General features: G+C 46.0%; 1 protein-coding gene across 18 annotated transcripts in view; it reads left to right on the plus strand.

Annotated features, from left to right (window-relative positions):
• REEP1 (receptor accessory protein 1) overlaps positions 1–15,646 on the plus strand; it is a 92,515-nt gene that overhangs the window by 54,709 nt on the left and 22,160 nt on the right. For 14 of the 18 annotated variants that reach the window (XM_054065491.1, XM_054065488.1, XM_054065489.1 and 11 more), the window contains 4 exons: positions 324–400; positions 1,117–1,237; positions 2,811–2,930; positions 10,473–10,523. In XM_054065491.1, coding sequence (XP_053921466.1) covers positions 333–400; positions 1,117–1,237; positions 2,811–2,930; positions 10,473–10,523 — 360 coding nt within the window. In that variant the 5' untranslated portion in view covers positions 324–332. The remainder of the gene's footprint in view (positions 1–323; positions 401–1,116; positions 1,238–2,810; positions 2,931–10,472; positions 10,524–15,646) is intronic. The other 4 variants (XM_054065494.1, XM_054065484.1, XM_054065485.1 and 1 more) reach the window with 3 other exon arrangements.

A 15,646-nucleotide genomic window follows, 5' to 3' on the forward strand; every position in this document is an offset into this window, starting at 1 on the left:
AGATTTTTAATTGCCTGTGATAGGGCTGTGGTCCTACACTGGCCAGTGGACCTTCCTCTGTAGGGACAGAGTCAAGCTATTGTTCTTTTCGTAAGACAAATCCTAAAGGCCCCAGACTTCCTTCCCAGGGGTTTGTGTGGAAGTCTGACATGTTATGCTCTGAGATGGGGAAAGCTCTGGTGTCTTCAAGTCCGTAGTGATTGTTAAATATGCAGGGGGTGGGGAAGAACCTTTTTTCTGTGTTATTCTGTGCACTTGTGTCTGTCTGAGATAGCTTGACGCCTTTGGGGAAAAATGACTGGGCTACTATTTTTGTTTACCAGGTCAAATGGATGATGTACTGGATCATATTTGCGCTTTTCACAACAGCGGAGACATTCACGGATATCTTTCTTTGCTGGTGAGCATCAGATGGGAGATGGTCTTTGGCATCAAACAGAAAGAACATGGAAATGCTTACAAGGGGAAAAAAGGGACACAGAGATGCCCGCAAGAGGATGCTGCTAGCTGGCCTCAAGACTTAGAGCCTTGAGTTCTAAGCTTTGTCCTCCAGAAAAGAGGACATCATCTGCTCTCAAGAAGTCTGTGGCTTGTTGTTACAGCTAAAGCATGTCCTGTTAGTTTGTGTCCTGCATGTTTTCCAGGACTACCTGAAAGCCACAGTGTGGGTCTGCACATTTATGTTGCTTGGACAACAAAGTTTCTTGTGTTTCAGTTTTAGTCAGGTAAGTTTTATCTTAAAAGCAGAAAGGCAGAGGGATGAAAGATGCACAAACGTATTGATGCAATAATGATTTGCTGGTTTGTTCTTTGCTCTGTGATAATGACTGGGGATGCTGTGAAGGCAGCATCTGTGCTCTTTGCATGTAGAAATCTCCTCTTATCACATAGCAGAGTCTCTTCCAGACAATTAAATAATAGCCCTGATACTCGAGTGAAAGTGTACCCACATACCTATTTGAGATGTGCGCAAAGATAAACGAATATATTTGGTCTTTGTATTCCTTCGTGAACAAAAGCTGCCCTAACCAGGGCTGGCCAGTCCCTTCCTGGTCCTCTCTGATTAAGGGCAGCGGTTAAATTTGGAGCAGACATTAACAGCTCTTTTTCTTCTAGGTTTCCATTCTACTATGAACTCAAAATAGCTTTTGTAGCTTGGCTGCTGTCTCCATACACGAAAGGCTCCAGCCTCCTGTACAGGAAATTTGTTCATCCAACACTATCTTCAAAAGAAAAGGTAATCCCAGGTGCCCAGGTCCTCTCTGGGTGGAGTAGACCTACAGCGTCTTTACTCCAGTCTTCATATCACTCATTTTCATTGAGGACTGAGAGCTGCTGCTTCTCTTCCTCTGTCATTTTACCATCTCTTTTTGGTTGGTGTTTTTGTTCTTTGTGGTTGTCTTTTTAAATACTGACATCTGTTCAGTGCACTCACACTTTGTGCACTTGAGATGTTGGAAGGGACGGGGATAAAAATGCCTCCTGAGCTGGTTTGTGTGTACAGGCTGAATAAAGCTGCAGTGTTATGTTGTGGCTGGATATCATGATTAGGGAAACAGGGTCTGGCAGCCAGGACTCCATAACTTTGTTTCCAGCGGTGTCTAAAACATTGTACAGCAGTGAGACAAATAGCCAAGCCTGTCTGAAAGTAAGCACTCGGTTGACTGGGAGACACAGAGCATGCTGTAGCTTCTTGAGGTCCTGGGCTGAGAAACATCTTGCTGAAATTCATGGTGCTCATTTAGGGGGAGACATTACAGCTTGGATCGTTTGCCTGCCTAGAGATTTCTGTGCCTGTGAATGGGATTATGGTCTGGCAGATCCATTTGGCTCATCTGGATATATGGGCCAAGAACAGCTATCAGACACCCATCAACATGCAAACTGCTAAGAAGTGAATAATTTTCCTACACTGGCAACTCTGAAAGTGAAAGATCTCTCTCCAGTGCAAGTAGTGCAGGTGTATCTCAGTGCTATCCAAGGAGGACACTGGGAATCAGCCCCCTGTCTCGCTGCTTCCTGAGAACTTCTGCTTACACTTCTCACAAGCAGTGCTTGTGCATTTTGTGTAGCCACCTCTTATCTGCTAGGATCAGGGAAGGAATCACTAAACAGCCTGCAGTTTCTCGCAGCTCCAGTCTGTACTAACCCAGCAGGTTCAGAAGTCATTGCCATCCATTATCATCCAAGCCCCTGTGTGTTGGGGGAGAGAGGGAAGGTGAGGACAGGAACTTTCTGAACCATTCCACTGTATATTGAGCAGCATTGAAGTCCAAAAGCTCTGTGCCCACTAATTTCATGGGCATGTTGAAGCTGGATGCTGCAGTGATTTGCAGTGACCACCACTGCAGTGATTTGCAGTGACTTCTGAGACTACCAATCTTGGATCCAGGGCAGTACAGCTGCAGCTGCCCAGTGTCATAATATGACTTTTTTTAATTATGGGGCAATGCAATTTGTCTTTAGAGTCCATAGATTGCAAACAGCTCCTGACGCACCCTCTTCCATTCTGCCCTGTCAGATGTGTTTGTCTTGATTCCAGGATCTATTGGTGGTGGTTGCACTGTGCAGATGTATCCCAAATTTGGGTCTCAATCTTCCATTCACAGAATAAACACTTCCCAAAGCCTGCAATGGGAGTTAATGCTCCCCTGCTTGCAAGCGTTGGCTGTGAACTCTCCAGCCAAGGTGGAGGAAATGAAGGATATCTGCCTCCATAAAAGATGACCTGGCCCTGCCAGGAGTTTGAGGTTGGGAGCACTCTGAACTTGTCCTTCTCGTGCTTTTTGTTTTGTTGTCTGCTGTGACAGGAGATTGATGACTGCCTCGTCCAGGCGAAAGATCGGAGCTACGATGCCCTTGTGCACTTTGGGAAGCGAGGACTGAACGTCGCAGCCACAGCAGCCGTCATGGCAGCTTCGAAGGTAAAGGTGCGAGTCAGGATGGTGACATTAGCATCTTGTCTTCATTCATCGCCAACAGCAGCCACCGTGTGTAGGGGAAGAGATGGTGAGGGTAGGGATTCTCTCACTGATTTTGATCATGTTTCCCAGTCTCCCATTCACCAGCCACACACTTGCCTCCTGGGATGAAAACAGTAAGTGTGGTGCCTAGCGAACCAGTAGGAGGTTGGAAATGAAGGATTAAGACAACGGTCTGCCTGAGGCCTCTGTTGAATGTTATATTTTCCACTAGTATCCAGGTGACAGCATTAGCAATTCTCTTTGTCACAGCCTGTGCTCTTGGTTTTCACTGTCAGAAGAGGATTATGCTTCCATGAGAGATTCTGACATTGGGTGAACACAGTTAACACCTTGGCAGGGAAATATTTGGTTTTTTTGGACAGCACCTTCTGCAGTGAAGGGAAAGGCCAGCTGGCTTTCAGTTTTTCAGTTGTTATGCTGAATTCTTGAGAAGTTTGCAGGATCTGGTGATCTATAATTTCCACACTGACAGAAAGCAGATGTGATCTGAAGTTCATGAAGGCTAAAAGTTCATCTGCAAGGCTTACACATAACATACCTCGTGTGTAATTCTCTAGAGACACATTTATGTAAGAATCAATGGGAAGTGGCATTAGTTGCTTTTGGAGAATGAGTAGATATTGGATGAGTGGTCTCATCTGAGGTGTATTCTGTACTCTGCTCCTGGCTTAGAGACAGAACCAGAAAATAGCCGTTATCTCTGTTTCTTTGCTTGCATAAAAGCTGCAAGGACTTGATAACTGCATTTCATGGTCCTGCTCTGTGGCCGTGGATTATTATGGCTTAGGGTAGATGTGCACAGTGACTGTACCCTTGTGTTTGGGTGGCAAGATTTGTATAAAAGATAGGGCTTTCATGCAGTCAGATACAATGCCTCTCGCTAAAGGATAGTAGAAGCGTATGGGCAAGGTGGGTACTGGTATAAGGAAAAACACGGTCACAGGAGTTGAAGGAAATTATTTTCCTCTGTCAGATGCTTTTCAGATGACCTCAGGCATGTCATTGTAGTATGTCTTGGCCTTACCTTCTGTAAAAATACATAACGCATCCTTAGGAGGCCAAATGCTGGAAGTCTATAAGGCGTGTTGAGTGCAAGGTATTACTAGAGGTGAGGAGCCTCTGGGGTGTGCCATGCATCTGTAGGATCACAAGGATATGCAAAAGCTATATCCTGTTCCAAGGAAACACCAGAAACTGCCTCTGTTTTCCCTGCCAAGCAATGTCCAGACTGCAGCTGTCAGGCCTGGCTCAGTTCTCCTGAACTGTTGCTCTTCAGTGGGGAGGCTCTGCTAACCCAGGGGCAGCTGACGAATCCAAACCTGAACTGAAACCCAGGATAAACGTGGAGCTAAGGCAAAGCTGTGTGTTACATGCCCAACAGAACAACATTTGTGTGATGCCTCCGTGACACTTGACACTTTTACTGCCACTGGGTAGGCCTGAAGAACTTGCACCATGGACATAAATAGGCTCTGGGAATGCCTGTTTTGCAGCACTGGCTTTGCTCTGAGCCTCTATCTACAAGGTGCTGCAGCCTCTCCGTGCTAGAGCTGCTTTTAGGACAAAATGGGAAACCATGTGCGAATCCCAAAGAAACTCTGGGTCTTGTTTGGGTGGCACCTGAATATGAGAAGCTCAAGAGTATCTCAGACCCTTCAGTGCTAACCTGTTCATTTGGGGACTGCAGCAGGGTCTTCATCAGCTCTTCAGCCTGAATGAAGGGTCAGCACTGCCTTTTTTTCCCCCCCCACTGTTCTGCTTTTGTTGTGTGTTTTCTTAAGAATCTCACTGCCCTGAAATGTGGCTTCAGTGGCAGTGGGAATCTGAGTAGAAGGGAGAAGAGTCTCCAGGGTACAAGGAAACCTTTGTTTTGCATGAGTTAATGAAGCTCCCCATTCAGTGCTGGAAGAAAGCAACTTTGTGACTTGCGTGGTATTGTATGGCACATCTGCCAGCCTAGCTTGAGAAAAAACACTCAGGATACTGCAGACCTGTAAATGGACCTGTGTCTTCCCTGAAGGGTGCTTTGGGAAGCTGGAAAATGATCTATTGATAAGATGGAGAGGTTGTTATAGGATTGATTAATTGACTGATTTTTACAACAAAGCAAGGACTGTTCATTTCTTTTCTTCAACCTTGACGTTTAAATTGCTCTGAATACATGTGAAAAAACAGGACTCCTGACTTAGTTTACTACTTCAGCATGTGGCCTGCAGCAAGTTTTTGATTCGGTGTGCCTGAGGGCGCAGATCCAAGAGGTGAGCTGAGCTGACAGCTCTCCTCCTCCAAAATGGTGTCATGCTCCTGCTCCCAGTGGGTTAATGTGCACCAGCTCTTTGGACCTCCTCAGGTTATCTCTAGTCTATCAGGAAGCTATTCCAGAAAGACAGGGAAAAGGAATACTGATTTTTTGGACCCACAGATGTGTCTTGAGTGCCTGAGTCAGGACAAGGGAAGGGACAGGAATGCATTGTGAGGAGTATGGCCGGAGAAAAGTTAATCAAGATCTTCCCTTCCTGGTGGTGGGAAGCAGACAGGTTAGCTCTTCTGCTCACAGGACCACGCCTTTAATACATGTACGCTCTTCATAGTGTAGTAGTCAAGAATGATTGAAGCAGCTTCTGTGCCTGCCCTTCTTGGACAGAATTTGCTGTCTTTCAGACAGGGAGGGTTGAACAGCCGTGATTTACAGCCTGATGTGCTGCAGTACAGAAATGCTGACTTGGGATTCATTGGGTAGTCACAATGTGAAGTGTGATGGGCTGGGTGTGGACATGTTTCCATTTAGCTGTCCTTGCTGATGTGAAGGGAGCCGTTTCCAAGAGAAGAGTGTAACCAGCAGGTACGAGTGGTAACAGCTGCTGTTGCCCTGATTTTCAGGTGCTATTAAACGCATGTCAACGCACTTACTTGCTCACTGGAGAAGGAGGTATAACAAAGCTAGATTATCTTGCATGAGAGATGTTTAAATGACTAATTATCTGGGAAACACTTTGAGCTGACAGATGCCAGCTGAAATTGCAGTGCTGTCCTTGTGGGGAAGTTTCCAGGGAGGAAGGAAAGAGAATATTGTTCCTGAGGCTTATCCTGCCCTTCCCAATGCCAGAGTTTAAGGATACTAAAGCTGTCCTGTGGTGTGTTCAGTATAGATGGGAAAGAGAGCCCTGAACACATTCATTGTGTTTCAGCCTTTAATAGACTGCGTTAAAATAGGAACCTATAGAGATGACTGTATATTCAGAAGCACCGAGTGCTTGCAACTCCCATGGAAAATGTGGCTTTTACCAGCAAGTAAATGTGAGCATCTGTCTTATTTCCTGCTTCATTTGGTTTAATGCTGAGGAGAATATGATTTTTTATAAAGAAATGGACCCTCAGACTTTGCAAGTCAGCATCTTCTGGTGCAAATACTGAGTGAGATGTTGGGCTGAAAGTGTTCACTGTACAGACCTGTTTTCAGTAAATTAGGTTAAATCAAAATGCTACTGTACTTGGAGACGTCTCCCGCTATGCATAGCTTCCCACTGTGCATAGCTCTGTCCTCTCCTTTCTCTCTGAGCTGTGGTAACTGATCTTCTTGTGTTCTGCAGGATCCCTTGTGATCTTTGTCTTTCTTGATAAGATCTTTGGGCAAGGCCCATCTCTTCATTCTTTCTATCCACCGGGCAGCACAACGTGGCTGGTGCTCTGATTAGGCTGCTACTTATATTTACCACGGGCTAAGATTCTGCAGGAGGTGCACAGCCACACCTTATCTCTGATCCTTTGGTCCTTTCTCCTTTCTATCTAAAACAGTCTACAGTTTTAGTTAGCCAAGTACAGGCTTGTCTCCCTTCACCCTTCCTCCTGCTCCCTCCCCCTGCTCTGTTTTGTTTTGCAGCCACAGTTGTGCTAACACTGGCACAAACCTGTGCCAGTTCATTTTACGGGTTGAGGAGCTGTCAGTGTCCCAAGTACCCTGCTCTGCCCAGCTGGCTCGCCTGAGTGTTTTCTCTCTCTCCGGAGAGTCTATTTTTGATGCTCTCTAATCAGACAGAGTATTGGATATCTGGTCTTACTACCCCTGCTAGATGCTCAACACAGATCTCTTCCCTGTCCCCGGCAGCTTGTGTCCCCACCAAGGAGTATAATCTCATTTGGGGCACTGTAATCCTGTCCTCATTGCTTGGTCATTTTGTCACACACTGTGACTTCAAGTGGGTCAGTCCTAAGTGATGGGATTAGATGACTGGGCAGTAAATCCTGCTGCTCTTTAAATGTTTTCAATTAGTTCCAACTAATTCAGCCATTTCTGCTCCTGAAGGGCCCTGGGCACTGACTGCCACTTTCTTTCCAGCTCACCTTGGGGGAGGTGAGGAGAAGAAGAAAAGGAACCTGCGGAAGGGAAGCAGCAACAAAGGTGTTATGGCCCTGGTGGTGGGGCAGGCACAAGCCCTTAACCAGGCAATGGAGCTGCTAGTTGGAGAGACCTGGGCAAAACTGGGCTTTTCGTGGGTACCAGTCAGGTTTCTAACGTAAGCGGGTGAGACTTGTGTGTGGCTGCAGTGAAGAGAGGTACCAAAGATTGCTTGGATCCAGCACCAGCCTCCTCCAGCACACTCATACATACTCCCTCTCTGTTAAAATGCTCCCAGCACTTTCTCATCCTCCACCCATCACCCTGAGCCTCCCACTACCTGCTGGGTTGCTCTGTCCCCAGTCTCCAACCCTTCTAGTCCCTGCTTCTCATCCCAAGACCCGGCCCAGCCCTGCCATTGCCTCCTCTTTATCTACAACCCTCCCATCACTAGTTTTAACCTCTTCCCCACCTCTTGGACACCCTCCTTTAAGCTCATGAGTTTCCCAGATCCTGTTTACATGTATCCTTATTCTTCACCCTGAACAAAACAATTCTGCCAAACAGGCCAATGTCTTTCCTCACCCCCAAGAGAAATCTTGCTCCCAACCACTTAATCATCCCTGTCCTGCAGCCTTAACTCTTCAAAGGAGAGCTGCAGAAAACATACCCCACAGCCAACAGTTCATTATAGAGTCATAGAATGGTTTGAGTTGGAAGGGACCTTAAAGATGATTGAATTCCAACCAGCCTAGGCAATCCTCGTGGGCAGGCATGCCTTCCACTGGATCAGGTTGCTACCCAGATATTTTAACCCTAGGTTGTAACCCAGAGGTTTTTGATAATGTACCTTCCTCTGCCCTTATTGTCTTCCTGTGTGTTGGGCTGTGACTGCACAGCCGCTGGTGCTGTGCCCCTTGGTACTGCCTGCATTGAGGAAGAGGAATGGGGCACTGTATGCTGCTGGCAGTAGGCACAGTGCCTTGGCAGGAGATGATAAATGAGGTGGAGGGAGCAGGCACGCATGACTGGTGTCGAAGAAAAGCCCATTTGTGCCTCATTAGTCTGAGAAACAGTCCAGGAGCCTTTCATGCGTGGGGAAATATGGCTTGTGGTGCTGCCAGAGCTAGCAATCACTCTGGTTATTGCTTAAAAGGAACAGACATGCAGATGAAAGCAGGAGGGTTTCAGAATGTGCATCCACCTCCTTAACCTTCAGGAGTGTAGTGTCAGCAGTTCCCAAACTGCTTTGGCTCGCAACCACCTGTCTGGCCAAGTATTGTCACTTCTATTTCCACCTTTGGGCTCACTATCCCTTGGGCGGATCCCAGCTCTGCTACTTTAGGGTCTCTTATCCCTAGAAATTTACTGTGAAATTTCCCATTGCATTTGCTGGTTTTTAAACCAGGGCACTGAAAGGGCAACACTGGGGATCATTAGATTTTACCATCTCTAGTCAAACAGCATATTTTCTTTCGTGTCTTGTATCTGACTGGTATAGCCATTGCCGCTGCTTGAAAGTCAATATGGTAATCCCTAATTTTCCATGAGAATTGAGACCTATTTAACTGTGGGAATTTGGAGCCCAAACTTGTTTGAGAGGGAGATGCTGTCTTTGGTGGTGCACTTTTACTTGAGTTGGGAAAGTGGAGAGCCAGGAGTGGCAGCATCCTTCCCTTGAAGAGGTTGGGTAAAGCCTCTTTGTAATGATGAGATCGCACTGCTTGGAGGGAGATTGTTTCTGTGCTTGCCAAGCGTTATCAGTGAACAGTCTGTCCAGGCTGCTCAGTCCCATATCTGTAACGGCCACAATGTGTGCTCTGCTCTGGGACGTGACCAAGAGTTTCAGAAAACACTATTTGAGAAACCCTTGGGGACCCATTAGTGTTCTCTCAAAAGGGTTGAGCATGCTGCTTTTGAAAGAGGCTTCTTTCAAAGGGTCTCTATTGGGGATCCAAAACCAACGATCTCATGGCTGAGCTGTGTCACACCAACAGACCAACAAGAAATGGCTTTCTTGAAACAAATGGCTTTCTTGAAACCTATGGTAGCGTGCCACTGATCACAGTATTTGGTGAGCTGTTGCCATCATGGTTTGACAGCGTGGTTTGACTTTCATTCTTAAGTCTTTGAGAATCTCTTTTTCCCAAATCAATAAAAACTCACCACTGAACTACATTCCAGGTATCTGTTCCCAGTTTATCTCTCTTGTTGTCTCTTTCATTGGTGTCTCCAAGAATCAGACAATAGCCAGAGAATGCACAGGACAGCAGAACCGAGCAATAAATTCATACAGAGAGAGACCAGGCTGGGCAAGAGAATAACAAACAGTTCCCAAGAGGGGAAATGAACTGCACAAACAAAAAAGGGTGGATGAAATTAAGTTTCCATCATCAACATTAGCGTCAGCTGGTTTCCCTTTCAGTCTGACATCTCCAAACCAGGCTAGGCACGGCATGCAGGTCCTGCCCACGAGGATATTGCTTGTAGGATATTTGTGTTCATATGGCAGCAGAAGCAATTTCCTCCTTCACTCAGGCTTGTGGCCAGAGCATAAAGCCGATGGGTTTGCTCTTAGCAGGGCCTCCCTGCAGTCAGACATGATAACGCTTCTGCATGCAAACTCCCACTCATTGCCGTGGGTAATTCCCTAGTGTTACCCTACTTCTCAGAAGACCTATCAGTCACCAGGACTAAAACGACTGCTATGTGTCCCTCACCTAATCCTGTGCCTAAACTAGTCATAAATGCACTCTACTCTTAATGATCTTAAGTCTGGATTACAGAGGTGGTGGACGGACACTGGGGGTTTCTCCAGTGGGAAGCATCAATCAAGTGCAAGGAGTGGAGTGGCAGCCTGTTGTGTTTATAATTTGCTTTACTCTTTAAACACGCTTGCTAGGTAACACCCTGTCAGCTGGGGTTATGGAGTGGTTTCTCCATCTCTCTGGGAAAGCTGAGGAAGGGAGAACCTGCGTTCAAAGGTGTAGCCCACAGGTGGGTGTCCCTGCTTTTTATGTGTATGTGAGTCTCTGCACATGACGCCCGGTGTCATGCTCATGTCTCGCCTTCATCACTTATGCTTCAAATAGACCTTTTTCTCAAAGCTTTTATGTGTGTTGCCACAATGGCTCTCTTTTTTCCCTTGTTAGGTCTCTCAGCTGCTTCATTTACACTTGTATTTGGACCAGAAAAAAGGGCAGGTAATCTGCTGAGTGCTTATACTAACCCCTAACTAGTATCTGCCTCCCCGTTAGACTAGTTTGAACTGTTTTCAGCTGAGATTGGTCTGAGGCCAGACGCTGCTAAACCGTGACAGCTCCGCTTCCAGTGGGGAGATAGATCCTGCCTGCTGAGCTTTAAAAGTCTATCTTTGATGTCATCAGCAAAATGCCTTCCAAGTCCTCTGCTGGCAATCAGACTCCAGCAGCCAGGAAGGCAGCTTTGTATGTGGAAAACCCATCTAACTCAGATTGTTGCTACTGCATTGGCCAGGCTGCTGTGTTTGCTGTTGTTTTCTCGCTAATGGATAAAGGGAGCCTCTCTCCCACTGCTGTGACCCCATTAGGATGGTTGGGGTTGCAGTGGAGCTAGAGAGGCCAGAACTTGGCTCAGAAGAGATGATGCATCTCTGTAAGCGTTTTCTGATAGGTGTGGTTGGGGAGGCCCTGCTGACACCATCGCGATAACTGACATCCTGGGGACGTGCACTACACCTTGTAGTGAGTAAGTACAGGGTGGAGGCTGTAACATGCATGCAGACGTGTCTGCTAGCATGGAGGAGATCTGCTAACCAAAACTACAGCAAAAAGAGAGGAGAACATTAACAGGTTTAGCATTGTGCTGGAACTGTGGTGAGTGTGACTTAGTGTTCCCTTGCCCGTCCATTAACTGTTGATCCTAAGATGCAGAAGACCAGAGAGTGCCATTCTGTATTAACACTGACTGTATTAAAAGCTTCTCTTTTATGACTTGGCATTTTTTGATTCCTAATTTGTACCACTTCACCATGCTGTGTTATAGCTTCCACAGCTGCAAAATGGAGTTTGTAGGTATTGGAGGTGTTTTGAAGCCTAAATATTGTCTACAGAATTCTTTCAGGTTGTCTGACTGAACGATAAAATCTAGACACTGTTATTTGTTTATATTTAGATCATGTTTAATGGGACTTTGTTATGTAAATTGCAGATTTTTTAATTATGTACCTAATTTTATTTACCTAGAGCCTACGTTAAGTTACCTACATATGTGGGGTATTTTTAATGAATAATTCCTTTGGATGTAAACCCAGTTTTTCCAGACACCTAAAAACATTCTGTCTCTAAAAGTATACTTCAAATAGGAGTGCAGAGGTTAATTATAGAGAGGCAAAGCAACAAAGACAATTCCACCTATTTCTGATGGAATGCCTTTTAGACTGCCTGACACAATGACTTCAGATTTTGGAAAGGACCGAGATTTCTGGTCCTCCCAAGCAAATACCGCATCAGTGTTTGTGCTCTCGGCCCACAGGGATTAATGTTTGTTCTGGGGATGATGTCTGCACTGTTTAGGGGAAGGTAGCATGCAGGTTAGTTAGCTTTGAAAACTCATTATTTCAATACTGTTTTGTCCCACTCTTTAAAGCAAAAATAACCAGAGAATGTGCTAGATGTGAGGAAGTAAGGTATGCTTGTATGACTGTTGCAATTTTGACCAAAGCAGGTAGAGCTATACCTAAATTAGTTTTAGATTAGTGACTGTACTACATGGATGGGAGCTTTAACTTCCCTTAGACCACAGGCGAGCTTCTGCAGCTTAAATGTTTGTGTTGTGATGGAAGATGCCCTAATACTGTTGGCAGTGTCTGAATCTAAATAAGGTTGATAGCAAGTGAATTACCATGTCCTTTTTAGAGTTTGTCTTTTGTCCTGTTCAGTAGCATTGAAATGTAGCATTCTATACATTCAGTATAGAATCACTAGGTTGGAAAAGACCTTTGAGATTATCAAGTCCAACCGTACCTGTCCGCTACTAAACCAGATCCCTAAGCACTTCTTCTGCCCGTCTGTTAAACATCTCCAGGGATGGTGACTCAACCACCTTCTTGCGCAGCCTCTGCCAGCATCTGATAATCCTTTCGGTGAGAAAATTTTTCTGATGTCTAGTCTGAACCTCCCCTGGCACATCTTGAGGCCATTTCCTCTCGTCCTATTCCCTATCAATTGGGAGACCAACACCCACCTCTTCACAACCTCCTTTCAGGCAGTTGTAGACAGTGATAAGGTCTCTCCTCAGCCTCCAGGCTAAACAACCCCAGTTTCCTCAGCTGCTCCGCATAACACTTGTTCTTCAGCCCCTTCACCAGTTCCGTTGCCCTTCTCTGGACACGCTTGAGGACCACAGTGTCTTTCTTGTAGTGAGGGGCCCAGAACTGAACACAGGATTTGAGGTGCACTGAGCCCTGCCACAGCCTGGCCCTTCTCTGCCCCTTTAGGGAGAGAGCTGTTCCTTGTAGGATCTAGCGAGGTTGGTGAGTGCTGGGAGGAGAAGATGTGAAGGAAGCCGGAAGAAGTCTGCTTTCAGCTTGTGCTGTACCTTCAACTATGGGGTGGACCTTCCTCAGGACAAGAAGATCAGATGAATTTGGGAACAGGTACAGTATAGTGAGCAGGGAGCAGAGAGGAACCTGTTCCCACCTGTTGACACCAAAACCTCACCATCTAGCAAAATCACTGTCTGCTGGATAAGAAGTGTCACGCTTACAGGGGCAGTCTGTGTCCAGGTGGAAGCTGGATGAGGTAGAAACAGTCTAGGTAGGCAGTCTTGTGCCCAGGGGCAGTAAGGCTCAATCTTCCAGCACCGCTTCATGCTTGTGTCCTCTTCCAGGGAATGAAGTCCCCAAAACACAGGTCACACACTGCCAGCACAATCCTCCTGACAAGGGCGGTTGGTGTTGAGTGAGGGGAAAGAGAGCGAGGTGCTGTCATCCACAGTTCCACAGCCCTTCCAGTCTCCTTTTTCCCTGTTTTGCTGTTGACACAGTGAAATGTTGCAGCTACTGTCATCATATTGCTGCTGTTGCACTCTATAAGGATAAAACTAGCCCAGATCCATGTGGACGTGCTGCACTCATGCCTCAGGCCAGCAGTGTAGACATAGTGTCAGGACCTGGATCTTCTCTCTGTGCAGTTGCACGGTGTGCAGAAATTCCTAGGACATCTTCCATGTCAATAGCAGATGGAAGAGCATGTGTGCCATGATGGCCGAGACAGTAAACAGAAATCCCCAAAACAGCTGCTCTTCTTCCACACAGTTGTTTTAACCAAACTCAGCCCAAGATGTGAGCTGTGCTAAATCTATTCTGTTGTGAAATAAAGCTCTTAGCTTGTGGTTTTTTTTGTTAATGAATGATAAATCTTACTGTGGAATAATAAGAATTACAGCTGGATAAAGTCTTTATTGCTAAAACATGCAACTACAGCAGTGCAAACCCTCACAGTGTTGGCTTTTCAAGTGTGTTTGATTTCATACACAGCAGCTGCTTATCTGATAGGGAAATGAAGATTGGGAACAACATTTCCCATTTTACTCTGAAAACATTCTGATTCTGTTGTCATCATAATTTCTGTCATGTTTCTATTTAGGGTCAGGTAGAAATCATAGAATCATGGAATAGTTTGCGTTGGAAGGAAGCTTAAAGATCATCCAGTTCCAACCCCCCTGCGATGAGCAGGGACACCTCCCATTGGATCAGACTGCCCAAGGCCCCATCCAGCCTGGCCTTGAAAACCTCCAGGAACGGAGTACCCACAACTTCCCTGGGCAACCTGTTCCAGTGCTTCACCACCCTCATGGTGAAGAAATTATTCCTAATGTCTAACCTGAATCTTCCCCTCTCCAGTTTATACCCATTGCCCCTCATCCTATCTTTGCAAGCCTTTGTAAACAGTCCCTCCCCAGCTTTCCTGTAGCCCCTTCAGGTACTGGAAGGTCGCTGTAAGTTCTCCTCGGACCCTTCTCTTCTCCAGGCTGAACAACTCCAACTCTCTCAGCCTGTCCTTGTATGAGAGGTGCAACTGGGAAAGAATTGTGTTATGTTATGCTCTAGGAGCAATTAAATCAAGTTTATCCCTGCAGAGACCGAAGGTGCCAAGATTTGAAAGAAGATAAATAGAAGGAAAGTCAGCAGGCATTCACACGTGTTCCCCGTCATCGCTCAGCCTGAGCCTTTGCTATTTGTGCTCTTTCTGAGATTCAGGTGAACTGATTCATGAAATGGTAGGAACAGTGATATTTTGCTATTTGCCTGATGAGAAGCTTTATCTTTGCTCTTATAAACTCAGGTGAAAGTAAGCAAAGATCAAGAACAGACAATTTTTTTTTCCCCTGGGTAAGTTGAAGTTGTTTAGCACAGCTGCTGTGTGTGTTTAAGTCTACAGCTGAGCGTGTTATATGCTAATGTAATGGACTCACAGCTGATAGGCACATATCAGGCCCTTGGTGGTTCGAAGCTGTCAGTGGAGCCTTTGATCATTACGTGCTGCTATACCACAAGTTAGTCGCAGTGCAAGAATATTAACATATCTTCTTCATTTTCAATGCAAAGGGGTGTGTTAGTGTAATCATTCTTGCTAGGTTGGTCTGACACATGAATCTCATCTTTAATCTGACTCATGTCCACATACATAGATCGCTCTCTGGAATGAAATGGTATTGGGGTTAGCTGGCTGAGCAGAGCAGCTGGGAGGAGGTTAAAAGCTTGACCACTGCTGACACTTGAGCTGGTGCTGAGGGAGGAATACAGCACTCGGGTTACAGCAGCTCATCAATTGCTAACCCTCTGGCTTTGCTGGTCCAGTCATTCTGCAACAGCAACGTATTTAGTGATCTGATTGCTCTCGTTGGGGATCTGTCTGTTGTAGTCAGAGTGCCGCGTAGGATATCTTATGTTAACTTTAAACCAGTTACTGAGAATAGGATGGCAGTGCAGGAATTCAGGGCAAGCTACAACACCCACCCAGAACTGTACTACATGGAGCTCTGGGCAGGTGCGATCACACCGAGCTAACCAGACATGCAAAGAGATTTCAGTATAGCAGCCCAGTGACAGCTGCAACCACAGACTGCACAGTAAATGTATTTAGATTGGTCTAAGAGGAATAACTCGAGATGCTTCTTGGACTGAGAACATGTCCCAAGAGTGGCTCGGCCAATGGCAAGAGTAGCCAAACTTCAGGCATCAACTCTTGTAGCAGATTGGAGAATGAAATGGCAGAGGTGAGACTGTAAGAAAATATCAGCTCTTGAGACTCCACCGCCAAATGCATAAAATCAGCAAAATAAA

Source organism: Cuculus canorus, chromosome 4 (genome assembly GCF_017976375.1).
Source record: "Cuculus canorus isolate bCucCan1 chromosome 4, bCucCan1.pri, whole genome shotgun sequence".
NCBI classification, from domain to species: domain Eukaryota; kingdom Metazoa; phylum Chordata; class Aves; order Cuculiformes; family Cuculidae; genus Cuculus; species Cuculus canorus.